Raw genomic sequence first — 27,159 nt, 5'->3', positions numbered from 1 at the left:
CCAACTTTGGCTCAAGTCATGATCTCATGGTTTGTGGGTTCAAGCCCCTGCATCAGGCTCTGTGCTGACAGGCTCTGTCCTGGAGCTTGCTTTGGATTCTGTGTCTCCTTCTCTCTCTGCTCCTTCCCCACTCACTCTCTGTCTCTGTCTTTCAAAAATAAGTAAAATGTAAAAAAAAAAAATTAAATAAAAAAAAAAAAAAGAAAGGAAAGGGATGTGCCCAAGATATCACTGGGATTAGTGAAATGTCTACAACTAGCACAAGGGAGGTGAGGATCAGAGAAAGGAACAGATTTTCCCAGGGGCACAGAGCTGGAAAGCGTTGGGAATGGGCCAGAGCCCAAGTGCGGTGACCCAAGTACTCAGAGTTTGTTCCAGTATTCCACACTGACAACCAAGAATGGATCCCATGATGGTGAGCTGTCTCAAGGCTAAAGCTCCCTCGCTGGGAGTGTGAAATGGTAATAACTTTGAGAGGTCCATTCATGGAAGAACATCAAAGAACTCATCACCAAACATCCCTTTAAAGGAACCATGGAGATGGACAGGCTACTGGTATTTTGAGTGTTCTATGTTCGAAAAAGAGTTATTTCCAAACAAAGCTGCATGAAAGCCTGGTTTTCTTTCCCCAAATGGAGTTTTGCTTGATTGTCTCCAGGCAATTGTGTTTCTGTTTTTGGTCTTTCTCACTTCAAATTGTCATCAAAGTCTGCCTAAAAGAGATTGCCACCAAATTCCACATGCCTTTATGTACCACTGGCCTTGCTTCAAAGTTGAGTTAGGGGTGTCTGAGTCTGGACAAAAGAGGTTTGAAGAGTTGAAATTTCAAAAAAAAATTATTTTTCTCTCCATGATATAACAATTTGGTACCAAGCTAGGCAGCAAGGTTTGAAAAGAACAAAGTCGTGAAAAATGCTTCCTGTTTTCCTTTAGGTTATTTATTTTTTTAAAGAACTGTGATTAAAGATTGAAGACAACCATTTGATTGAAGGCAACCGTTTGCTTTTAATTTAAGAATTTATTTTTTTTCCTTCCTTTTTTTTTTTTAAACTTTCTTGATGACTTCACTGGGGATATATGCATCAAGCCCAATCTCAATGTTGGGGTTCTTTTTTATCTAAGACCAGTGCTTCTTGAATGAACATGGTGGACAGTTGCTCTCAAAACTCAAGGGTCCTCTGGCTCTGATTTGCTAACACAGTAGCACCCTATTGTGCATAAGGGATACATTCCAAGGCCCCCTGTGGATGCCTGATACCACAGATGATACCAAACTCTGCATATACTACGTTTTTTCCTATACATACATATTTAAGATAAAATTTAATTTATACACTAGGCAGAGTAAGAGATTAACAATAACTAATAATAAAATAGAACAGTAATAATGTACTGTAATAAAATTTATCCCTCTCTAAATATCTCACCTTACTGTACTCACTCTTCTTGTGATGATGTGAGTGGATAAAATGCTCACGTGATGAGATGGTGTAAGGTAAATAAACACAGACACGTGACATGGCATTAGGCTACTACTGACCTTCTGATGTATCATCTGCTTTTGGACTGTGATTGACTGCACGTAACTTCAACCTCGGAAAGTGAAAGTACAGAAAAGGGGGCCCACTGTGTTCAAAAATTTCCTTCTTTATCAGCTGCTCAAGTAAGACAGGAGTTCAGATGGAAGGCAAGGGCTAGACTACAGGGTGAAACAGGTATGGTTTAAATCCTAGTCCAGCTACTGACCTGCTGGGTGGCCCCGGAACAGATCATTCGATCTTGGTTAAGTCTTCTCTGTTTCCTTATCTGTACAATGGAAATGCTTACTTCATAGAGATTCTATGACCATTAAATAAAATGATAATTCTATGAATAATTGGACCCTATGTAGATGGTACCCTCTGGAGCTGTGCTCCATGGTGGTTATGCCCAGGACATAGACAATAGTTTCATTTTTATTTTATTTAGTTATTTTTTAATGTTTATTTTTGATGGAGAGAGGGAGAGAGAGAGAGAGAGAGAGCACATAAGCAGGGAAGGGGCAGAAGAGAGACAGAATTTGAAGCAGGCTCCAGGCTCTGAGCTGTCAGCACAGATTCCGATGTGGGGCTCGAACCCACAAGCCACGAGACTATGACCTGAGCTGAAATCTGATGCTTAACCGACTGAGTCACCCAGGCACCCCAATAGTTTCATTTTTAAAACCAATGTGCACCTTTTTCCTGCCTGCCCAACCAAGGAGCCCATTTCCCTGTGCTGAGCCATGGCTTGTCCCAGTAGCACCTCCAATTTTCACAATATCCCAGGGTGAACTGGGTAAGACAGGAAATGAGGGTTACAACTTTAAGATGTGTGGCAGGAGTGAAGTGTAGAAGGCTGAGAAGAATGCCCTGAACATATTAGTTTCAATAAAACCATCATGAAAATACTATGTGTGGTTGAGACAGGAGTGGCTGATGGAATGAACAAATGAATGAACAGACCATGTGGCTTTCCAGATTCACCAGCCTAACTTTGTGGCTTACCTGCCCTGCTCCCCCTTCTTCAGTGATGTACCCCTTTCTATGGCACACTCTTCTTTCAGCCTCTCCCAAAGAGCCTGCACAAACGTCAGGGGCTGTTTGGCAAAGATGGCTCACAACTGCGAGCACTAAGAATAACCATATTAGCAATTCCTCCCGGATCTGTTTCATTACTACACTGCGGGTTCGATGCCAACCGACCAAATTAGGCCCAAGCACCTGCCTGCTTTCGTGTCTCTCACTGTCAGTGTGTGTGCATGTGTCCCCCCCTCGCTAGGTCTCTGGCCTTCTATTCTCTTCACTTTTGTCTAGAAATAAATTCAGTGGGAAAAGCACAAGGTCTCAGACCTCAGAACTGGCAAACCTGGATTCAACAAGTGCCCTCACCACGTATTATTTGAATGACCTCAGGAAATGCTTTATATTTTTTTTCTCGGCTTCCTCATCAAAAAGGGAATGCATACCACTTACCCGGCAGCATTCACAGGAATATTAAATGCGACCGCGTGTATACCTGGCTTCTTGGATGTGCTTACCAAATGGGAGATTTTGCTGCTGCGGCTGTTGTTAACCTAATTGATCCCAGAAATAATTCTGGAGAGCAGGTGTTACTCTTAGCCCCATTTCACAGACAAGAAGACTCCAGCCGAAGGAGGTTAAAGGTATATGTCCTCAGTTACACAGCAAGAAAGTTGATAATTCCAAACTAGAACTCATTACAGAGCTCTGTCTCTGATACCAGGCTGCCTCCTTCCCATTCCTCTCCCTGTTATAAGTGTGTGTGCGCACACACACACATATACATGCATGTGTGCATACATGCATGTGTGTGAATGTGTGTGTATGTATTTGGCTTCTGTCAATATTCATCTCTGGTTATTTCTCTAAGTACTCAGCTTCCCAGGGGGGTGGCTGAAACATAAATCAGACCATGTTGAGAGTGTGTGAGAAAGAAATGGCAGGAGAAGGTGACATAATATAGTAATTCAATACTTAATATCTCCGAAGACATGTAATACATCCTCATGGCATTTCCAGAAGATATTTTCTGGAAACTGGACAATAATTCACATTAATGCGAAGCCTAAATCTAATTGTTTTATGAGGCTACAAAGGACTACATAGGATGAAGCTTCCAAAAATGTTGAGGCTTTAACAGTCATGTTGATGGAACAGATTTCACTGTCTGGCGCAGATGAGAACAGCTGCCTAGATATATAATATTGGTACCTGGAGCACGATAACAAAGGAAATGTGCGGCTTAGCCACACCGTAATGTTCACTGCCATGAGCCCTCCGCCAGCCAAACCCTGCTATGAATTATGGGAAAGATAAAGAGAGAAAGGATAAGATTTTGAGGGCTGAAGGAAGGTCTTGAGGCTTCAACAGGCCACAGGATGGCGGAGACCCACATTTCTGGTATATGACATGTGAAGGATGAGTTATTTCAATCTGTTCCCAGAGGGAGATGTGGGGCTTGACGGAGCCAGGCTCCGGAGCCAGATAGGATGGGTGGGAGCCCAATCCTGCCATTTATTAGCCAGCTTCTTCCCATTACCTGACCTTGTGAGCCTACGGGTTCCTATTCCATCAAATGGGGATGACAGTACCTGCCACATAACTCCTGTGTATAAAGGCACATTGAGATATCCATGGTTGATGAGGAAAGCAAGGGGGGCAAGAATATGTAGGACCTTATCTCAGGTATCAAACAAACAAACAGCAACTCAGGGTGTGTGTGTGTGTGTGTGTGTGGTAAAATTTCTGGAAGGATATACACAAAAAAAGTCATCACCCAACAGACCAGAACTAGGAGTATCTTTAGTACTTTCTTCATCCAATCCTGTTGCTGCTGCTACTATTATTACTACTGATATTATTACCACTACCACCAGTATTAATACCAGCTACTTCAGAAGGTTTGGGAGGAATAAAGGATAGAATATATATATAAAGTCGTAATATTGAGTCCAACACATAGTAGGTAACCAAAATGTGCGCATTCTTTCTTTGTCCGTGGCAACAAAGGACTATGCTTTCCCTGCCTTGGAACAGAAAGAGCCACTGGATGACGGGCCGGCAGCAGTTGACTGGATGGAGCCATTCTTCCCTCCCTTCCTAGCCCACTCCCCTTGACTTCGCAGAAGTTGTTCCCATATCCCGGACACCCTCCTCACCATACCTATCCTCCTAGGTCCAGCCAAAGGCACGCCCTTCTTTCCCTTGTCCTCTCACGTGCAAGTGACATGTCCTTCTTCTGCCCCGAATGCCCTGGCCTCTGTACCTCTCTCCTTACATCACCTTACATCAGTGTCGCCGCTAATGCCACGTGAGTTCGGCACGCACTTACTGAGTACCTCCCCATCCATGTGACCAGGGTTGGAGCATGGTGATATTTTATCCACTGCAGGACAGAGTACGCTTTCTGAGAGACTACCCATGTCTAACATATTTTCAGATTACTGTTTCTCAGTCCAGTGTTGGGCACTTAGTGGGTGATCAGAAAACATTCTGAGTGGATGGACGGATGAAGTGAGAAATGGTGCTTTCTATTTGAAGAACATTACCCTACATGTTATCAAATGGAAAGAAAAGAAAGAAACCATACAGTTCTACAAACCCACTCTCCAATGGTACTTCAAATTTCACTCGAGACTCACTAATGAGCTTTAGCGGCAGGCAATTTTTGTTTAGCATGTAAGGTGCTGTGCGACACCTTTACAACCAATATCTCACTTGATCCTCAAGCAAGAAATATTGGGAGATTTTGGAGTCAGACAGATCTTCTTCAGCAGCTGTGTGAGTATGGGCAAATTTATTATTACCCTTGTTGGGACTCAGTTTCCTTATTAGAAAAAAAAAAGAGGAAAATAATAGTTACTGCCTCTAGGATTATTGTCAGGAATAAGTAAGGTAATGGATATCAAATATTTTTTTAGAGTGGTTGGCATTCAATTGTACTACTGTATAGGCACATATGTTTTATGGAATTCTCATCATTCCCATGGCACAAATGAAGACGCTGAAAGCAGTAAGGGCATTTCTTGCCTGAGTTACATACAACTATTTAATGACCAACCCGGGACTGAGTCCAGATGTCCAGACTCTGGGTGTTGGGCTTCATTTACTGTCACTTTGCTTCTCAGCAGGCTGGTTATTGTACTGAAGTCTGAATGTATTTATCCATACATTCAACAAATGTTTATTAAGTGCCATACATACCTCGGCCCTGGTTGTAAGAACTGGACATTTAGCAGGGAGAAAAAAAGATAGCACTTGGCTGTAGAGAGTGCACTCAACGTTGAGTAGAGGAGCATTGAACAGGTAAATGCACCAACACTTACATGACTACAAATAAAAAGAAGAGCCGTGGATTAAGAAACAGGCTGGGGGCGCCTGGGTGGCTCAGTCGGTTAAGCGGCCGACTTCGGCTCAGGTCATGATCTCGCGGCCCGTGAGTTCGAGCCCCGCGTCGGGCTCTGGGCTGACAGCTCAGAGCCTGGAGCCTGTTTCAGATTCTGTGTCTCCCTCTCTCTCTGCCTCTCCCCTGTTCATGCTCTCTCTGTCTCAAAAATAAATAAACGTTAAAAAAAATTTTTTTAAAAGAAACAGGCTGCTGTGAGTACCTAAATGTGTGTGTGTATGTGTGTGTGTGTGTGTGTGTGTGTGTGTGTGTGTGTGTGTTTTGGGGTGGAAGAGGGAGGGTGGTGATATCAGTGAAATAATGTTCCTTGCAAAGAAAATAAGACATGTGAAGTTTCTGAGATAGAAAATCGGTTAGGTTCCATTTCAGTCTGAACTCACATTAGCAAACGAGGCTAGCTAAACCCGGGGATTCGTGGGACACCGGGCACGTGTTTATGTGGTTCCCTCTCAAACTTAATTGTCCTTTCTGGAATGCTAAATATCTGAAAGAGCACAGTAAAATACCCAAACCATGATTTGGTGAATCCAAATCAGACCCCACAGTGCAGCTTCACAGTTTACACCTCAGGAATGGGCATTAGCAGAGGCCACATAAAAGAACAAATGTAAAGGGGTGCCTGGGTGGCAGAGTCAGTTGGGCATCCGACTTCAGCTCAGGTCATGATCTCACAGTTCATGAGTTCGAGCCCCGCGTCGGGTTCTGTGCTGACAGCTCAGAGCCTGGAACCTGCTTCGGATTCTGTGTCTCCCTCTCTCTCTGCCCCTCCCCCAGTCACACTCAGTCTCTCTCTCTCTCTCTCTCTCTCTCAAAAATAAAGATTAAAAAAAAAGACCAAATATCAAACTAAAATCATTTCACTTTTGCAAAGGACTAGACAATTTTCTACATTTTTGTTGTTAAGTTCATTTAGATGATGCAGCCCTTCTGTCTCTTTACAGACAGCGTGTCTGGTACAGTGTTTAAGGGCAGGCATAGGGAGCCAGGCGATCAAGTATTCACACTGTGGCCCTGCCGGCAACTAACCAAGTCAAATTGGTCCAGTTAAATGGGCCTTGGTTCCTCAGCTATAAAATGGTGGATAATAATCTCATAGGAATGTGGAAGGTAATATATGTAAATTAAATTTCTGTTGTTTCAAATTACTCAGCTTTAATGTAAGTGAGGTAATACACGTAAAGTACTTAAAATAGTACCTGGTATGTAATAAATGCTTAATAAGTGTTAGCTACTCTTACACTATTTCTACCTAAATATATCTGATGATCCCATTGTGAAATACAAGAGAATGCAGCCTCGTTCAAATACAGTTTGGCAAAAACAAACACAATAACCCAGTCTCCTGCTTAAATAACATATTAGCTCTGGATATAACAGTGTAAACAAAAGCTCATTCTGTGACTCATTTCTATTTTCTTAATTGCCTGCTCTTGCTCTGGACCTCAGCCAGGAGTCAGTCTTTAGCCGTGCCATGGATATACACATATCAAATTGTGCGTATGCATAAACAAGAACACGCAGGTCCTGGTGCTTCTGAGGGCTGCAAAGAAATGGCATTAAAAGTGAGTGATTTGAAACAACTGAAATTTAATTAAAAACAAAATTAAAAGTTGTTCCAAGCCCAGTGCTCCAGCCAGCAAGACTCAGAGGAAATTAGTAAGTGGTACTAATAGTCGGATCCAATTCACAAACCTCTATGAAGAGATAGTCAGAGGGAAAAAAGATGCATACTCTTTAGATGAAACAATTAAAGATCACTTCTGAGAAATAATCATGAACAGTATCCCAGGGCAAAAAGGAATATTATTAGCTGGTGTGTTCCTTTTTGACTTTCTCATTTCCATTACAGGAAAGTGCCCTGAAATTCCCCAAGTAGCATCTTCTATGGCAACAGACAAGGATACTGATTTTGAAAACCAGACTAATATGAGTGGGCGGTGGGGCAGATTCCTTTTAAAGAGTAATTGTCACCCGCTGCCTGACATTCTTCTTTACCAATCCATCCACCTTTTAAATTTTCAAGAACTCTGGTTGCTTAGTAAAATTCCAATCCCCTTCAAATTACAGATCTCAAACCACGAGCTAACAAGTGTTGGCTGGAAATTGGGGACTGGGTTCCAAGATGATTAAATGAGCTGGTTTCTGGGGTGCCATTATGGATGGTGTCCGAGTGGGCAGTGAGGCTGTGCTGGTGGCAGAGCAGAGAAGTAAGTCCAAGAGAGACGTGGATCTGTCCCTGCTTTTCAGCGCAGCACGGAGACAGACAGACAGAAAGAAGCAAAAGCCAAGTCAGGAACCACGAAGATACAGGAAATGAGCTGAAGGCAATAAAAGAGGTGGGGCATGAGAAGTCAGGGAGAGAAGTAACCGGTGACGGGAAGCTGAAACTTTCTGCGAGTGTGAACTGGCTGGAAGGAGGGTGGCCCCGCTGAATTTAAACACCCAAAGTCGGGGCACATAGCAAATGCCCCTGAACAAAACACTCATCAGAGCCCTACTTTGCTGAACATCTTGTTGCCAGTGGAAAAGCAACAAGAATGCCTATCCATAGAAGATCTGGTTCCTGCTCTCCTCTGCAACCCTACCCCACCCAGGCCCCCTGAAACCGTGCAGATCTCTTTCCAGATTTTCCACTACTCTAGTGGTTTGAATGTGCTCTGCCTGGAACACGCTTCCCTCCCTCATACCTTTCCTGTCTCGAATGAAATGCCACTTCCTCTGACCACTATATCTGAGCTTGACATCCCAATGCTCCTCTTTGTTTTAATTGTTTTACACCATTTCAATTATTTTCTTAAAAAAATTTTTTTTCAACGTTTTTTATTTATTTTTGGACAGAGAGAGACAGAGCATGAACGGGGGAGGGGCAGAGAGAGAGGGAGACACAGAATCTGAAACAGGCTCCAGGCTCCGAGCCATCAGCCCAGAGCCTGACGCGGGGCTCGAACTCACGGACCACAAGACCGTGACCTGGCTGAAGTCGACGCTTAACCGACTGTGCCACCCAGGCGCCCCAATTTCAATTATTTTCACAGCGGCCCTCACTTATTTCCCTGCCACAGCATATTTTGCGATTTTGCTAATTTTCTTTGGGGCCTGTCTCTTGCTGAGAATGAAAGCATTATGAAGGCAGAGGCATTCATAATGTCTTTTTTCAGGATAGCGTCTCTACTGCTCCAGGACAATAGGGACACGTGAAATAAATATTCATTCAATGTGTAACTTCTGTAATGATTAAATAGGCCATTGCAGGTTAAACACTCAGTACACTGGCTGTCACATCAGAGGCACGTGATGACTTTACTGAGATTTTTATAATCATCTAATATTATATTGACTTAGATTCTCAACGTTTTTTATTTTTTATTTTTTTTTATTTTTGGGACAGAGAGAGACAGAGCATGAACGGGGGAGGGGCAGAGAGAGAGGGAGACACAGAGTCGGAAACAGGCTCCAGGCTCCGAGCCATCAGCCCAGAGCCTGACGCGGGGCTCGAACTCACGGACCGCGAGATCGTGACCTGGCTGAAGTCGGACGCTTAACCGACTGCGCCACCCAGGCGCCCCAACATTTATTTATTTTTGAGACAGAGCATGAACGGGGAGGGCAGAGAGAGAGGGAGACACAGAATCGGAAACAGGCTCCAGGCTCCGAGCCATCAGCCCAGAGCCTGACGCGGGGCTCGAACTCACGGACCGCGAGATCGTGACCTGGCTGAAGTCGGACGCCCAACCGACTGAGCTACCCAGGCGCCCCTGATTTTTATTTTAAAACCTGATGCTGAACTGAAAACTGAACAGCAAATTCTCAATAGAAGAGCTAGAATGATCCCGCTAAAATTTATTTTTTGTTTTTTTCTAATAAAATCTGTTTTTATTTTTATTTTTTTTTATTATTTTTTTTTTAATTTTTTTTCCAACGTTTTTTATTTATTTTTGGGACAGAGAGAGACAGAGCATGAACGGGGGAGGGGCAGAGAGAGAGGGAGACACAGAATCGGAAACAGGCTCCAGGCTCCGAGCCATCGGCCCAGAGCCTGACGCGGGGCTCGAACTCACGGACCGCGAGATCGTGACCTGGCTGAAGTCGGACGCCCAACCGACTGCGCCACCCAGGCGCCCCTATATTGACTTAGATTCTAACAGTGAGTTTGATCCTGGGAGGACAGAAGGATGGAGACTTGAGAAGGCAATCGGAGAGCCCCAAATACCAAGTTTCTGTCCTCACATGTGTCTAGAACACCCAATTTGCAGGAAGAATGTGCTTGGTACATACATGGATCTTACTGCGGGCCTTAGGATGGGAAGAGAATGGTGCTGGAGGCTGATAGAGCAGGTCCATCAGGGAAAGGGGAAAATCTCAGACCAATTGTCTTTGGCACAAAGCAGTTTCGTCCTATCCGAACAAACTCTTTGAGGAGGATCATGGATCTGTCCAAGATGAACCTATCCTTGATGCTCAACTCCACCCCTACTTTCACCAAGATCCACCTCGGGGAGAAGAGTCTTCTCCATCTTCTGTTCTGTTTTTGATGTAGCTTTGCAAACAATGCAACTTATGCTTCCTGGCTCAAGACTGGTGTTCACCCAAGGGATACAGGAGTGCTGATGCACAGGGGCACCTGTACCCCAATGTTTATAGCAGCACTCTCAACAATAGCCAAATTATGGAAAGAGCCTAAATGTCCATCAACAGATGAATGGATGAAGAAATCGTGGTTTATATACACAATGGAGTACTACGTGGCGATGAGAAAGACTGAAATATGGCCCTTTGTAGCAACGTGGATGGAACTGGAGAGTGTGATGCTAAGTGAAATAAGCCATACAGAGAAAGACAGATACCATATGTTTTCACTCTTAGGTGGATCCTGAGAAACTTGACAGACACCCATGGGGGAGGGGAAGGAAAAAAAAGAGAGGTTAGAGTGGGAGAGAGCCAAAGCATAAGAGACTCTTAAAAACTGAGAACAAACTGAGGGTTGATGGGGGGGTGGGAGGGAGGGGAGGGTGGGTGATGGGTATTGAGGAGGGCACCTTTTGGGATGAGCACTGGGTGTTGTATGGAAACCAATTTGACAGTAAATTTCATATATTAAAAAAAAATTTAAAAAATAAAAAAAATAAAAAAAAGAAATTATGGTTTATATACACAATGGAATACTATGTGGCAATGAGAAAGAATGAAATATGGCCCTTTGTAGCAACGTGGATGGAACTGGAGTGTTATGCTAAGTGAGATAAGTCATACAGAGAAAGACAGATACCATATGTTTTACTCTCATGTGGATCCTGAGAAACTTAACAGAAACCCATGGGGAAGGGAAAAAAAAAAAAAAAAAGAGAGGTTAGAGTGGGAGAGAGCCAAAGCGTAAGAGACTCTTAAAAACTGAGAACAAACTGAGGGTTGATGGGGGGTGGGAGGGAGGGGAGGGTGGGTGATGGGTATTGAGGAGGGCACCTTTTGGGATGAGCACTGGGTGTTGTATGGAAACCAATTTGACAATAAATTTCATATATTAAAAAAAAGAAAAAGAAAAAGAAAAAAAAAAGACTGGTATTCAAGAGTCCATCCCAGTGTCAGATCATGTGACCAAATTTTATGTCTTGAGTGGGGAACGGATCTAAACATAATAGATTCCACTCTATGTTAGATACAAGTTTCAAAATTTGGAGTCTATAAAAGTAGAAGAGTCCCTACCTGAAAGTAGCACATGATGCAGCGGAGAGATAACCAGACAGACAGGTATCACAGAGCGTCACTAGTGTTATGATGAAGAGGAACCAGGAACCTTTGGGCACACAGAGCACGGACCCTGATTCCTCTGCAAGGTCAGAATGGCCACATCTGAGCTGAATGTCGACACAGCAGAAGGCAAAGCTAGGTGAAGTGGAGGCCAAGGAGAATTTTGGCAAAAAGGAAAGGATGTTTGTAAAGCAACAAAAAAAGAACCTTTGGGGCCTTCAAGAAACAGCCTGGTTGGAGATTGGCTGGAGTGCAGATGAGATGGGAAATGGGCAAAGATAGGCTGAAAGTAGTTCCCGGCACTCGCAATTTAGAAAATTGCTACGCCAGCTACTTTGCAACGTGCCCACAATGTGCCCTCACCTCTGTGCCATGTTCTCCCTCTTGAGGTGGCAGGAGCTGCCATTTTTAATTGATTCCATATTTCAAATGTGACACCAGTTCCAATCACTGGGCCCCTGGGCCTCCCTCCAGGCCTCTGCTTCCATGGCCGGTCCCACGCCCAGCACATTAATACAGCATCTGAGTCTTTGTAGGAGATGCCCCCCCCCCCCCCCCCCCCCCGCCAAATCTTCGTGCTCACAGATCACACCAGCACCTGTATGGGGGCCTGGGATGATAGCTCTTCAGCCTCTGCCCTGGCCTCAATACTGTGATAAGACATCACTTGAACTATTACTCACACTGTCAAACCTGTAGGAGAACAGCCTTCAGAGATCTGGTGAGTTAATTTTGCTCGCAGAACACAGTGACATCTCTTACTAGTAATTTTCATCCAGGCAGGATCTGTACAGGTCCCAATAATATGTGTTCTTCAAAGTTGCTTGCATTTCCCCCCCTTTTTTTTCCTACAACCATAGACAAGATGTGGGTATCTGGTTCTTGATCTTCACACAGGAAAGCTGGCACAGGAGCACAACGGTAATATTAGCCAGCCCTTAGCGTGTTTACCACTAACCAGTCACGTAATCTTCGCAAAGCACAGTCTGATTCCCGGCACACTGGCATCCCCGTGTTTCAGAAGACCGAGCTGTGCCATGGGAGAGGTGGAGTGAGGATTTGAACCCATGTACTCCGCCACTGGCAACCGTGGTCTTAACCACCACACGTCACAGCTTGGCAGAAGACACTCTTATTTTGATGTCTGGGGTCGCCAGCCTCTCAGGGACGCCAGGAGGCAGATGCAGAGCGGCCTGTGACTCCCTCCCCTCCTCAGCCCCTCCTTGCAGCGAGTTACTAAATGTCCTTGGCTCCAGCTCTACAGGAACTGCCTTCTCTCTCTCTCATTCTAATGCCCCAGTTCAGACATCACCATACAGACTAAATGTAACAGCCCCTTAACAGGTTCCTTTCCTTTGGCCTCGGCCACTCAGACTTACCCTCTACACTGTGGTCAGTCAATCCACAATCTCCACCGTGTACTGAAGATTTCACAGGAAAAATACAGCAACACTGTCTGCCCTCAAGGGGCTGAAGGCAGCATTAGCAAGGGCTATTGTTGACTGAGCATTGACTATGTGCCACATGCTTGCCTTAGTTTCGTATTCAGTCATTTGACTGCCCTCTGAAGTGGTTTACTGCTGCCATTCCCATTTCACAGATGAGCAAACAGAGGCTTAGAAATAACTAGCTCAACACTACATGGCTACAAAATATCAGAGCCAAGTATTGAACCTAGGGAGTGTGATTCTATATCCCAGACTCTTAACCAAATTAGACACTGAATAAGCAATTGTAAATGTGCTGACTGCACATTTAACAGCGAGACCTAACTTAGACTAGAAGTAAGGGTAGGATGCCAATGGAAAAAAATATTACTGAGTGCCTCCTCTTTGCCAAACATTCTACTACTGAATGCTTGACAGATATTATCTCATTTAGTTTCCCTAAGAGGAAGCTATTATCATCATGTCCACTCTACAGATTAGGGAACAGGCCAGAAGGGTTAAGTAACATCTGTAATATCAAATAGCTATTAATTCACAGAGTCAGCATCTCAACCCAGATACATCTAACTCTACAGCCTGATCTCTTAATTACCATCTTGCATTGCCTTTTGTAAGAGCAACTGGGATGTCTACACTCCCTTGTTTAAATCCTTCAGTTCCTCCATGACCTCCAATCACCTCCTTGAGGGAAGTCCAACAAAGAGACCCTGCTCTCCCATCTGTTCCTCCCATTATTCTTCATCATGTCCCTTGGAGCCTGGGATGCTCTGGATGCTATCTGTTCCTGCCACACCTTTTCCTAGGGTGTCCTCCTTGTCTGGGACATTGTCCTTCTTGTCCTCACTCCATCCTGGATCTCCGACAGAGCAAACATTCTCACTCCCAATCCTACCCACCCAGCTCCTCCCAATGGGACAAATCCTCTCGCTCCCTAAGGCTTTACCCAGATCTGGCCAGTGGAAAATACTCCAAGTTTCCCTGGCAACCTCGCTCACTCTTGTCTACACGCCCTACATGGTTCTGATTGTGATTTGCCTTTTGTAGTCTTTTTGCTTTATACCTATCCTGTCACTTTAAATAACAGGCGTGAGCCCTTTGAAGATATGATTTGCATTTACTGAGCACCTGTTATGGGATATTTTCATATCCCTCTTGATTTCATCACCTTCACCTTACAAAATAGAGGCTAAGAGCTTTACTTTTATAGACGGTGGAATTGCTGGCTCAGAGAAGTGAGGTGACTCATCTAAGACCCATAGTTAGTAAGTAGAGAGATACAGCACTGAACCTGTGGTTTTCTGATTCTATATCTCACGTGCTTTCCTGTCTCACCCTCCTCTAGCACTGACTGTGTCTGAGTTTGTCCTAGAGTGTGAGTTTTACCCTGTACAGGCATTCAGCAAGGGCCAGCTGAAAGTCTTAATGTGTGGATTCACCAATAAAGCCCAAATGGGAATTAGAGTTAAAGCAGAAGAGGGAATGCACAGAAAGTTCAGGAGTGGTTCAGGCTCTGGGGATTATTCAAGCTGCAGGTAAGATGCCCGAGCCTTTAGCAAAGGTTCATAAAGTTTCCAACAGCTGCCCCCAAACCAGGATGGTGCAGCTGCAGATATATTTGGCTTAGATAATCCAGAGGGGTAGCTGGGGAGGAAAGCCAAACAGCAAGGCTCTGCTGGGCACTAGGGACCGGAGGGAGAAAGTGCAGAGAGGCAGGAGGGATGTGCAGGATTTAATTATTCTTCCCATCTCATCATCTCCCCTCTGAATATGATGCATTCTCTCCCTCCCATACTGTTGTTGGCATCTGAGATGTTCAAGGTCCCCTGGCAGCTGAAGCTTCGAACTGGAGATGGGAGGCATCTTTCCCACCATGGCCCGGATCCCCACCACTTCTTTTTTCTTTCCAGCAGCCTTGGGAGCCCACAGTCCCTGCCCAAGCTTGGCTGTGATCCTTCTAAGCTTTCTTCAAATGGCAACTTGTGGGCTGTGAAAGGTTTGCTCAGCTGCCTTTGCTTCGAAGATCCTTGCTCAAGGGGGCTGGCTGGCCACAGAAAGGCCTGGCCAGATAAGACTCAGAAGAGATGTGGATGCTAATGGGATGGATGCATAAAGACTCCAGAGGCCATGTACCCAATGGGATGGATAAAGGGCAACTTCGCAGTCAAATGCTCTACTCCTGAGTTATAGCCCCTCTAAAGGGAAATATTTCTCACTCTACTTTTAGAAAGTTATGGCAGGGAGGAATTTTAAGTACCATCTTGTTCCCTTCCCAGATTGTACCAGGAAGAAACAGGCCTGGAGAAGTCGTGGTAGAGCCACAGCCCAAATGCAGTCATCTAATTTTCTGTCTACCATGTTCTACAGCCACAAATAACTTTGCTCACCCCCTTCCTGCCTCTATGGCATTGAAGTGCTCACATAAACTTCATGGGCTTTAATTTCCCTTAAATTTAAAGTGAGGATAATGTCTGGATCTACTTCATGAGACATTAGAATGAAAGCAGGTAACCCTTTTCAAGGCACTTAGCAGTGTTCTGTAAACATTGCCAATTATTAATGTTGGTATTAGCTCATCATTGGAATACTTGACCAGCAGGGTCTACATGTATGCACTGACAAGTGCCCATGCCCCTCTAGGAAGCATGGCATCACCCATCACCCACCTTCATGTAAACATCAATGGCTCTGAGATCCAGCTCAGGCGGCACCCCTCAAGATATCCTCCTCTTAGTACCATTCCCCATCTCCAGCTTGGGGTACTTAGCTGTCCTTCTTTCCTATCCCCACAGCATCCAGCACAACTCTCTCTCTAGGAGAGGTCAGAGAGTGTGTCTTATTCATGTCTCCACCCCTGACATCTACACATGCCATGGAGAAGAGGATGTGCGATATTTGTTAACCAAAGGAAGGAAAGGAAGGCAGAAGAGGGGGGAGAAAACAGGCATTATGTATGAATAAGAAAGTGGTGTTGAAATTGAATTTTTAACTATTTACTCTCTTCCTTCTGGCCAAGCTAAGCCTCCCCAAAATTGTACCTTCTACTGATGTGGCCATACCCACTAGGCTCTTTCCAACTCCTTTACTGTCCTCATAAGTAATAAAGTTATGAACAAACAGATATGGGAAAGCACCACATTCTCATAATCAGACCTATTCTCATAGTTGGCCAAGAGATCCCACATATATCAGCCCACTGACACTCATTTGGGGTAGGGAGTATTAACACTGCTTTTGGGGGTGGCTGGGTGGCTCAGTCAGTTAACATCCAACTGTTGGTATCAGCTCAGGTCATGATCTCATGGTTTGTGAATTTGAGCCCCCACACTGGGCTCCCCACTGACAATGCAGAGCCTGCTTGGAATTCCGTCTCTCCCCCCCCCCTGCCCTTCCCCTGCTCAGTCTGTCTCTCTCAAAATAAACAAATACATTCTAAAAACTATTTTAAAAAAAAACCAAAACATTGCTTTTGGATGAGGAAACAGAGGCTCAGGTCAAAAAAAAAAAAAAACAAAACTGGAAAGCAGAGTAGCTAGGTGTAGAACTCACATCTCCTGGGTCATAGATCAATGCACTTAACCACTGCACCATGTTATCTTCTCTCTCCCAGCACTGTACCACTGCCCCACCCTTACACCACTGTGCAAACACCAAGTCAATAAGGAGGGAACATCTCACTATAATCCCAAGCTCCCTCTCATCAGAGCTCCCGTCCATCACTCTCTCCTCCCTGCTGAAAAGTCAAAGTGGTCTTCTGCTCACAATAGCAGAATGGAATTATTAATGAGAAGAAATTACATTTCCCTACCCCTTTCGACCGTCCTCTGTCCCCCGTTCCTAGGAACGTATTTTTGGACTCAATGTGCTATCAAAACACAGAAATTAGTCTCTAATTTTGGACGTCAAACTCAGTTATCCCTTTTGTTAGGAAAGGAAATTAATTAACAATTCATCCTGGTCAGGAGCCAAGTTAACATCTTAGCACAGAGTGTCATTAAAAATCCCAACCCAACTGGCTGTTGTGATATCTTTAAAAGCTTCAACATGTTCAGCCGCTTAGAGTGGTTTTCCAGAGTTTATTCTCCCTCAAGCCCCTTGTCACTTTTAACCTGGGGATCAGTTACTATTTAAGGAAGAAATAGCTTGAAGCATTTTTTTCCTTCCATGGTTTTGTAGACTTAGGCTTTTCTAATAAAGAGGTTTGAGGGGGAAAAAAGCAGATTCTACTCTAGGGGGTATCCACCGCCCCAAGCAACAGCTCCAGGCCATTGCTGAGCGAGTTGCCCATTAAGCACCAGAAGAGGAAGAAGGGAAAGAAGTTTTCACAGTTTATAATTATATTACCAGTTTCATTACAGATCTCATTTTAATTCTGACTGAAACCTAGCCTTGCCTTCTCCCTGCACTCTCTCATGTATAGTTATTAAATCTGGGTTGGAGTTCAACCTATTCTTCCTGATTTCAGCATATTAATATGGTTTATTGGTATTTCATTGCTACCTCCCCCCTCTCGGCCCCCCCCCCGGGTGTTCTGAATCTCAGCTCAATTTATATTTTCCCCTCTTCCTGGGCTTCTGGATAAAGCTGGTTTCATTTTGGTGCTGGGGGGAGAAATGTGATTTTGATTGGAGTTTCTTATCTTTGGGGATGGGAGGAAAAACTGTGGGGAGTGAAGTCAATCACAAGAGAGGTAAACTCAGATTTTGTGCACCGTCATTCCCCCGGATATATCTTCTTAGGTTATCTAGGTTCACCTGCCTGCCCCACCTCCCTTCATTTCACAGACACAATTTATTATATGTCTGCTGAAGCCTCTGTTAGACCTCACAGTAGGGTAGGACACGAATAAGCTGTGGCCTTTGACCTTGAGGAAATTTAAGTCTAGCTAGTGAAATCACTTCATTTTTTGGTTTTCTTTCTTTCTTTCTTTTTTTCACTCACTCATTCATTCATTCATTCAATGAATGCTGTTTGGTTGCACAAACTCTGATTTAGACACTGTCCTAGGTGCTGAATATAATGAGCAAAACAAATAAAATCTTTAGCCTCATGGAGCTTACAACTTAGTGGGAGAGACCAACATGAACTAGATAATATATAATTACCAACTTAAATAATTGGAATAAAGGAATAGAGCAGGGGTTGTGGAGAATAATTACTAAGGGACCTAAAAGAGGCAGGGATATGAAAAGAGGAAGTCAATCACTTTAGGGTAAATAAATTTGTCCAGAAGAAACTGGGGAGGTAGGGAAAATGTTTTCCAGGCAGTGAGAACAACTTGTGCAAAGGTCCTGAGGTAGGAGGCAGCTAAGGGTATTTAAGGAACCCACATAAAGACAGTGGAGTAAGTTGAGGCTGGATGGAGAGGTAGGTAGGGACCTGATCTTGCAGGAACTTAAGAGCCATGTTAAGAAGTTCAGTCTTTACAATTATAGTAAGAGGTACTTGAACAGGTTTTATGAGAAAATGTAGTATGCTGAGATTGCTGATTTTAAAATATCAACTCTGTTTGTATTGTTGAAAACAGACTGGAGAGGAGTCATATTTAACTCAGGAGGCCAGTTCTTAGGACTATGGCAGTTGTTCCAATGACACATTCATAACAATAACAGTGATGGGAGGTAGGCTGCGGGGTTATTAAAAAGGCAGGAATATAGTTCTATCTAGTTTTCAAGGAAGGGGGTTTTGATAAACAGGGTTTTCTGGAGGAAGGAGAAAATTAAGTTAGGCCATGGAGATGGGTAGAGTTGCAGTATATGGAAACTAGGAAGGGTACTTTTGGTGGAGAGAAACACTTAAGCAAATGTACATAGGAAGACACAAGGCAAAGTAGCCTATCTGTCATAACAGCATCAAATGTGTGCAAAGTAGTGAAAGGCAAACAAGGCGGAGACCCTGCTATGGAGAACTTTCATCCCTGAATATGTTCTATGGCACTCAAAGGTCTGCAATTAGCACTGAACATTTTAAAACCAAGCCCCAGATGGTGCCACAGAGCAGAAGGTCCAAGGAACTCCTCTCTTTATACAGGTTTCTTTGCAGTTTGTGACTAAGCAGTGTGGTGTAATTTTTCCTTCCTTAAGTTGAAAATACTCCTCCCATGTATTCAAATCACTGCGAACTGGCTCTGGAGCTGGTTATAACCTCATTCTTCATTAAAGGCACAAAGCCATATAAGATTAGCTCACTCTCTTGGGTTGAAAGACATGAAGTAGGGGTGGAAGCAAATATAGATTGAGATTCATCATATATAATTTTTGTTTTCAAAGGCAGCTACACGTGGCATATTAATGAGCTAGGCCATCCTAATGATAAACATTTCCACTTCAGGTTTTCACAGGCTGGTAAGGAAAACTCAGACCCCAAATTCCTCAGTCATAGAAAACAAAGGGGATTTGAAATATCACCTAGTCTAACCCAAAGGTGAGGCCAACAACTTAACTTTATCTTAACATATAAATATTTTAGCATGAATATTTTGATGTAATGAACATATCAACACAAAAATACTGTGTGTGCATATGTGTGTGTGTGTGTGTGTGTGTGTGTGTGTGTGTGTGTGTGTGTTTAGTCAGGTAAAGTATTCAAGAGACACTCCCTAGCTTTCACTCATTCCTGAGTTTCATTCCATTCCTGGGCTAAGGCAAAGAGTGGGTGCCACCCAAGAATGAGGTTGTGAAGAATAAACAAACATAATTTGAAAGTCCTAAAAAATTAAGTGTTTTAAAAATTTATATTCTGATAAAATGGCTCTGAATCAAAATACCATGTACCCAAGTCAAACCCATTTCTTCCCTTTTCTTCTATGGCTTCATAGAAATGTGGTCATCTATTCTTAGGAAATTTCCTATGATGGGGAACTCCTTACCTTGCAATGACCCCCTTCCAGTATTAAACAAAAGTGATAACAACCACTAACATTTATACGATTTACTGAGCCATTACTAGATCTCTGGTACTGAGCTAAAAGCTTTATGAGCATTATTTCATTTATTCTGCACAATAACTCTACGGGATAAGTACTGCTATTATCCCCACTTTATAGATAATGAAGCTGAAGCTCAGAAAGTGAAGACATTTTCAGATGAAGGATCAATTTTACTTCATCACTGACCACCTCATCACCCATCTAGCTCTAATTTTTCTTCCTGGGGACTCCCAAGTCTGTCCCCTTTTCAAAACTAATAATAATGACCATGGTTATATTTGTCAAAGAGTGGAGCATGGAAGGACCTCGGTTCAGGTACATTTGGGCTCTCATATGTTGCTTCACTTCTGTGTGTTAATCTGGCCAAATCACTTAACATCTCTGCATTTACATCCATGTATGCAAATGAAGATGCTAAATGCTGCCTCACAGTTCTGCTATGAGACTGGAATGAGTAAATAACTCCATGAAAATGTTTGAACACTGCCATATTTATAACAGACTTACTCAATAATATTGGGTTCAAATTTTGTTTAGATTCCTTCAATTCTTCTTATAGAATGATTCCTTCGGTCATTAGGTATCCACAGTGTTTTTCCAATCTCTCAACTGTGAAGCCTCTCCTTTGGACAACTTCCAATATATCACTCACCTTCTCAAAGCACCAGAACAGAACAGACTATAAGAGAGAACTCTAGGTGTACTGTTATTTGTCTACACTAGAGTGGGGCCATCTCACTCACTTAATCTAAACAACTTACTCCTTTAAAAGTTGCCTCTTGGGGCGCCTGGGTGGCTCAGTCAGTTGGGCGGCCGACTTCAGCTCAGGTCATGATCTCACAGTCGGTGAGTTCGAGCCCTGTGTCGGGCTCTGTGCTGAGAGCTCAGAGCCTGGATCCTGTTTCAGATTCTGTGTCTCCCTCTCTCTGACCCTCCCCCATTCATGCTCTGTCTCTCTCTGTCTCAAAAATAAATAAACATTAAAAAAATTTTTTTAAAGACAAAATAAAATAAAAGTTGCCTCTTTGGGGCACCTGGGTGGCTCAGTCAGGTAAGTATCTGACTTCGGCTCAGGTCATGATCTTGTAGTTCATGAGTTTGAGCCCCACATCATGCTGTCAGCATGGAGCCCACTTTGGATCCTCTGTCCCTGGTCTCTCTCTGCCCCTCCCCCACTCTTTCTCACTGTCCTCTCAAAAATAAATAAACATAAAAAATTAAGAGTTGCCTCTTCTATTAGCTTGCTGTAGTGTCAGAATATTGGGTAAATATACCCTGACTTATACTGGGAGCCTCCAGAGATGCACAAACCAACATCTCAAATAAGATACGCTTTTAAAATTAACTTGTAACCATTCATCCACAATGCCACCTACATGACAATCTGGATGAAGCCTGGATCCATGTACATTATCAGGTATGCTTTGTTATAAAACTCACAGTCGCCGTTTACATTGCATTCAGTGCTATGGACAATCACTGGAGCTACAGCATGAGGCAGCTCCATTAATATGACATTGACACAGTAAAAGATGGAAGAAACCAAAGCCCTTTATCAGGAGTCCCTGTGGTCCCAAGGAGTTATTACATTATTATATGTTATTAGAAAAGTAACATTTACAGAGATATTAATGCAACTCTCAAACTTCTGTTAATTGATCACACAGAGTTCATATTATGAATATTAGTACATAGACTCCACCCCTAGAGACTGTGATTCACTAGTTCTAAGACTCATCAGCCCAAATGACCAAAATGCTTATAACTAACAGTCCACAGCAGAAAAAACAGCTAGATTCAAGGAGTTTGGACACAAATCTAATTTATCTCTGCACTGTGTACTTAGCAGGGCAAAAAGCCTCTAGTGGCCTTGAGAAGACCCAGACAAAGAAAGGGGTGATATTTGCCAAGGGTTTGGATGAGGGCTGTCAGTACCCATTGCTCTTGCCAGTGAGGATATGGAAAAGTGCCACGTTGTGCTGGCCTTTACCTATAACGGGCAGTAAGTATCAAGTACAACGATACCATAACACAACTGCAGAATACTTTTCTTTTTGAAGACCTGCCCCATTACTCAACCCCACGCCCCATACGTCAGCACCACGGACAGCTCAACACATATGGCTGGATGAGTGCTCTCCCTAAGGGCTGACAAGTTGGCAGCCTAAGGTTTATGGGGAAGGTAAGAAAACTGAGAGCTGTCTTAGCCACTTAGCCATGGTCCTTGAGTGGCTTTGTCTCAGTGGAGTCCTTCCCCCTCGATGGGGGCTGCTTTCATCCTCATAGGCTTTATTGTGTGTGATGTTATTTATAACTCAGACAGTGGCCTTTTAAGGTAGGGGCATATATATATGATTGAATTGTACACTTGCATTCTGTTTTCTTTACTGTATGTATGTCATATCGATGAATTTACAAATATTAATGCCAACTGATAATAAAGGTTCAGGAAAATAGACATCATCATCACTTACCCTCTTGCCTCCCTACATAACACTCCTGCATCTCCAGAAATCAGAGCTAGAGACCTCACTAGTCGAATTCATATAAATTATTCTTGGTTAGGCCCTGCTCCACCCCCACAGAAAACTGGATTCCACTCTTTTTCAAGTCCTAGTTTTCTTATCTGTCAAATGGGGATAATAAAGATCACTTTGAAGAGCTGTTGGGGGAATGGGATGTGCAATCCATATAGATTATCCACCCACAGGAAGCACTGGGATCATGCTGGGAAAGGTCTGCTTGCCTAGAACTGGACAGCCATCGACCTGACTGTAAGTATTCACTGCTCTAAGAATTCCTGTTCAACCCCAGAAGTACCGTAATAGATTGGTACTGTTTGATTCTATCAGAATCTATTAGAATAGAAGAATCCCATTTATTTAGTTTCTTATGCCTTCTTGTCCTGCCATGTACCAGCTTCTGATGTCTCTTCCTTTATGGATCATTTTAAGAATAAGAGTAGCAAGCTATGGAGATTTTTTTGAGCAATCACCATGTTTTAGATATTTTATAGGTATTTTATATACATTATGTCATTCAATCTTTTCAAAATAATCTCCATTTTACAGATGAGAAAAATTGAGACATAGGGAGCTTAACTGATTCTCCTATATTTCATAGCAACTAAACAAGAAAACTGAGATATTAACCTAAACGTATTCATTTCAAAGGGTACATTCCCAACCAAGACAATGTAGCATGTAGGGGAAGGGGGTTCCATTACACCTTGAGACTAAGATCCTTTTGGGCTAGGTCCTCTATCATTGCCTACCATGTTTGTACCATCGCATCCCTAGTATTTGTAAACTCCATTGCCATTGTCAATTATCCTTGATCTGTAAGCATTTTCTGCCTTAGTTTTCCTTGATTCAGTCTCCCCTTTCTTCTTAGAGATCTAATATAACAGTCCATAGGGCCATTCATAAGTCTGCTTTAATTCAGGTTTCATGCATTCATTCATCACATATTTACTGAGCATCCACCATGGACCAGGTATTGTGCTAATCATCAGGAATACAAGATCTCTCTCAGAAGACACAACTCCTGCCCCCAAAGAGATTCCAGTCTATAGGAAGAAACAGACAACTCTACAGGAAGTTGTAAAGCTTTAAGTTTATGACAGAGGTCAGAATAAGGACCACTGAGAAAGGGCACCTGTTATCTCACCACATTTTTCTCTGTCCTTCCAAGCCATCACAACACTTCTCGAGTTTTCTTGGGCGATCCCTTGATTTTGCAATTTCACAACTACATGTTCTCTGAAAATCTGATAAATGTGGAATTGTAGGCTTCACAATAATCCAATGAGATAGGTATTATTATCATACCATTTTATTTTTTTTTATTTTATTTTTTAAAATTTTCTTTTTAACGTTTATTTATTTTTGAGATAAAGAGAGAGAGACAGAGCATGAATGGGGGAGGGTCAGAGAGAGGGAGACACAGAATCCGAAACAGGCTCCAGGCTCTGAGCTGTCAGCACAGAGCCTGACACGGGGTTCGAACTCACGGACCGCGAGATCATGACCTGAGCCGAAGTCGGCCGCCCAACTGACTGAGCCACCCAGGCGCCCCTATTATCATACCATTTTATAGATGCAGACTGAGGCTCTGAGAGGTAAGTCATTCACTTGGCTATAAAAATGGCAGATAACAGAACAACTATTTGAATTCATGTTTGTATTATTCTATAGCCTCTGCTCTTAGCCTCTAAACTATTTACCATGACCTTGAGAAGGTTACTTAGACTCCTTAGGAGCTCAATGTCTACAAGCATGAAAATAAATATTCAAAACTCGAATGTTGCTAAGGCCTATCGTTCTACAGTTAAAGTGTAGGGACTGGTAACACTAAAAGTTAAGATCACATGCCTTAAATGGTGGCCAAAATTTGTCCTATTGGTTTTTCCAAACTCATTGTTTATTACTCTTAGCCTTTCATCTCCACCCAGGTTCTGGCAATTCTTCCCATCCCAATCTCCATGAACCTATATGTCCTAGATGCTTCTGTACATTTGCTTCCTTCTGCTTCCCTCTGCTATCCTTTTGTTATCTTACACTCAAAGTTGCACCTGTCATATGTACACATATGATTTGATAGAATTGAATCAAAAATGTTATGTTTAGGACCGAAAGCCAACTGCATGTATATAAAATAAGAAATACTGAACTTCATTGTAGTTCAGGTGAAAAACAAGTAGAGGCTACTTTACATGGTGAAGTGGGAGCCATCACAGGATACATTAATAGAAGTCTGAGTGTTTCAGAGAAAGGAGGTAATCATTCCACTTTGGACAAAACATATGGAAGGGATTGGTGCTAGATCTGAACATGAACTTAAAAGGTAAAGATAAAACTGAATTATATTGAGATAAGGCTGACAACTATTGAGTAAGGATCTCAAAAGTATTCAATACAGATCCAATTGCAAAAATATTTTTTTAAAAAATAATAGGACTAATATGATGTTGGAAGTCAGAAGTGTGGTTACCTCTGGGAAGGCATCAACTGGGAGTGAACATAAGGAAGCTGGGAATGTATTATGGTTTGATCTGGATGGACTCTTATGTAAAAATTTAAGCTGCATACTTAATATATCTTTATTATATTTATGATAACCTTCATACACTTAAAAATAGTAATGCCAAGCACTTGGACAAGCAATTGAGGAAATAGGTGCCATCGCATCCTACTGGAGCATGTAAACTGGAACATCTTTCTGGAGGACACTTTAACAATAGCTATCAAGAACCTTAATCAGTTTCTTGGGCCATGCTTTTTTTGCAAATGATTACAAAGACTACAGTGTCTCATTAATTCAAATTAATTGTGTGAAGAGTAAACGGTAGGATATAACATACTTGTAAAGTACATCTACACGGAATGAGATAAGAGTATTCTCCAGGACATTCAGGAAATTCCAACGAAGCTCATATGACCTTCTCGGTAATATTTTTTAATTAGCAGATAGTATTTAGGGAGGGGATATTTTTAGTTAGGAATAGGATTCACAAGCATAGTAAGAAGCAGGAGGTTCTCTGAAGTAGCTCAGTCTCCCTGCACTCACATTTGAATTCTTCCTTAATTTAACAAATCTTACCCTTGCCCATGGGAAAAAAAAAAAAAAAACAGTCTGTAGTTCCATTCAAATAATCCAGGATTCTAAATCATAAGGGCTTCTTCCAAGGCCTTTGGAATGTTTTGTTTGTTTGTTTGTTTTTGGTTTTGGTTTTTTTTTTGGGTAATCTGATTGTGAAGTTGGGCTATGCATGGAGGACATTTGACCAGACAGGGGTGCAAGGTGACGAGCAGGTAATGGGGCATCTTTTATGCTTGGTTCTTACCGTCTGCAATGAAGTGCTCAGGCACATGCAGAGTCACTTTCACGGTCAGTGGACAGGACATCTGACTGCCACACACCATGGCCAGGATGCAGGAGCTCACAGCAATCAATGTCAAGGCCGTCTTATTCACCGGGCTTTTCAGCAAACCTAATAACAAAAATACAACACAAAGATACATAAATCCAGGAGGTGAGAAAATAGGGATAGCACGGAATTTTGGAATCCTGTTATTTTCCAAATGGGAAGCTGGAAAAAGAAACCATATTTTCCAACATCTGTGCTTGCAATGACATCTCAGTGGCCTTTGTTGGGTCTCAACTTAACTCTCTGCAAAATGGGCTTATCATCCCCTTTGGTACAGATGAAAGAAACAAGCTTCCTGAAAACTGTGGTAATTCCCTCTCGTCCCCTCTCAATTAGGCTGGTCGTTTTTGGTAATTATTAAAAAATATTAAACTCTCGGGGCGCCTGGGTGGCTCAGTCGGTTAAGCGTCCGACTTCAGCTCAGGTCACGATCTCGTGGTCCGTGAGTTCGAGCCCCGCGATGCCCTCTGGGCTGACGGCTCAGAGCCTGGAGCCTACTTCCGATTCTGTGTCTCCCTCTCTCTCTGCCCCTCCCCCGTTCATTCTCTGTCTCTCTCTGTCTCAAAAATAAATAAAACGTTAAAAAAAATTTTAAAAAAATATTAAACTCTCTACTAGCTTTAGGAGCAAGTAGGAAGAAGTGAGAAGTGTTGAATTCGCAGAGCCCAGTGGAATGAACATGGGCTTTACAGTCTGACAACCGTGGGTTCAAATCTGGGCTTTAGCCCTCAGTGGCTGTGTGACCTGTTTCATTCTCTGAACCTCAGTTTTCTTACACGTCTGATGAGAGTAGTAAGAAACAGCTCACAGGTTGTTGTGATGATTATGTGGCATAGTGTAGACACAATGTCTATCATCTAACAGGGTCTCACAGACTGTTAGAAGCTCTTCAGTTCACATTAGTGTTGCAGGCATTTCCTGAGCACCTACTATGGAGATACATAGAGAGCAGCGTGAAGAAGAGTTTTTGCTCTCCGGGGGCTTACAGGCTAGGGGGCTTATCCCCAGCTAATTAGACTCCAAGGCAAGTTGTGTTAAGGAACTAGCAGAGAGGGTGCAAGATGTGAAGGGGAGATTTGCCTGAGAAAATTAAAGGCAATTTAGTAGATGCAATAGAATGAGTAGATTGGATTTGCATGGCCAGCAGAGCCCTGGGCCAGCAGAGC

At 42.9% G+C, this 27,159-nt stretch overlaps 1 protein-coding gene across 4 annotated transcripts in view; it reads right to left on the bottom strand.

The window, feature by feature from the left end:
• Window positions 1-27,159, bottom strand: part of ASTN2 (astrotactin 2) — an 885,184-nt gene that overhangs the window by 502,695 nt on the left and 355,330 nt on the right. For all 4 annotated transcript variants that reach the window (XM_058694362.1, XM_058694365.1, XM_058694363.1 and 1 more), the window contains one exon: window positions 25,910-26,056. In XM_058694362.1, the coding sequence (XP_058550345.1) occupies window positions 25,910-26,056 (147 nt within the window). The remainder of the gene's footprint in view (window positions 1-25,909; window positions 26,057-27,159) is intronic.

This window comes from Neofelis nebulosa, chromosome 12 (assembly GCF_028018385.1).
Source record: "Neofelis nebulosa isolate mNeoNeb1 chromosome 12, mNeoNeb1.pri, whole genome shotgun sequence".
NCBI classification, from domain to species: Eukaryota; Metazoa; Chordata; class Mammalia; order Carnivora; family Felidae; genus Neofelis; species Neofelis nebulosa.
The sequence above is the reverse complement of the archived record's forward strand: the minus strand, read 5'-3'. Positions and strand labels throughout refer to the sequence as shown.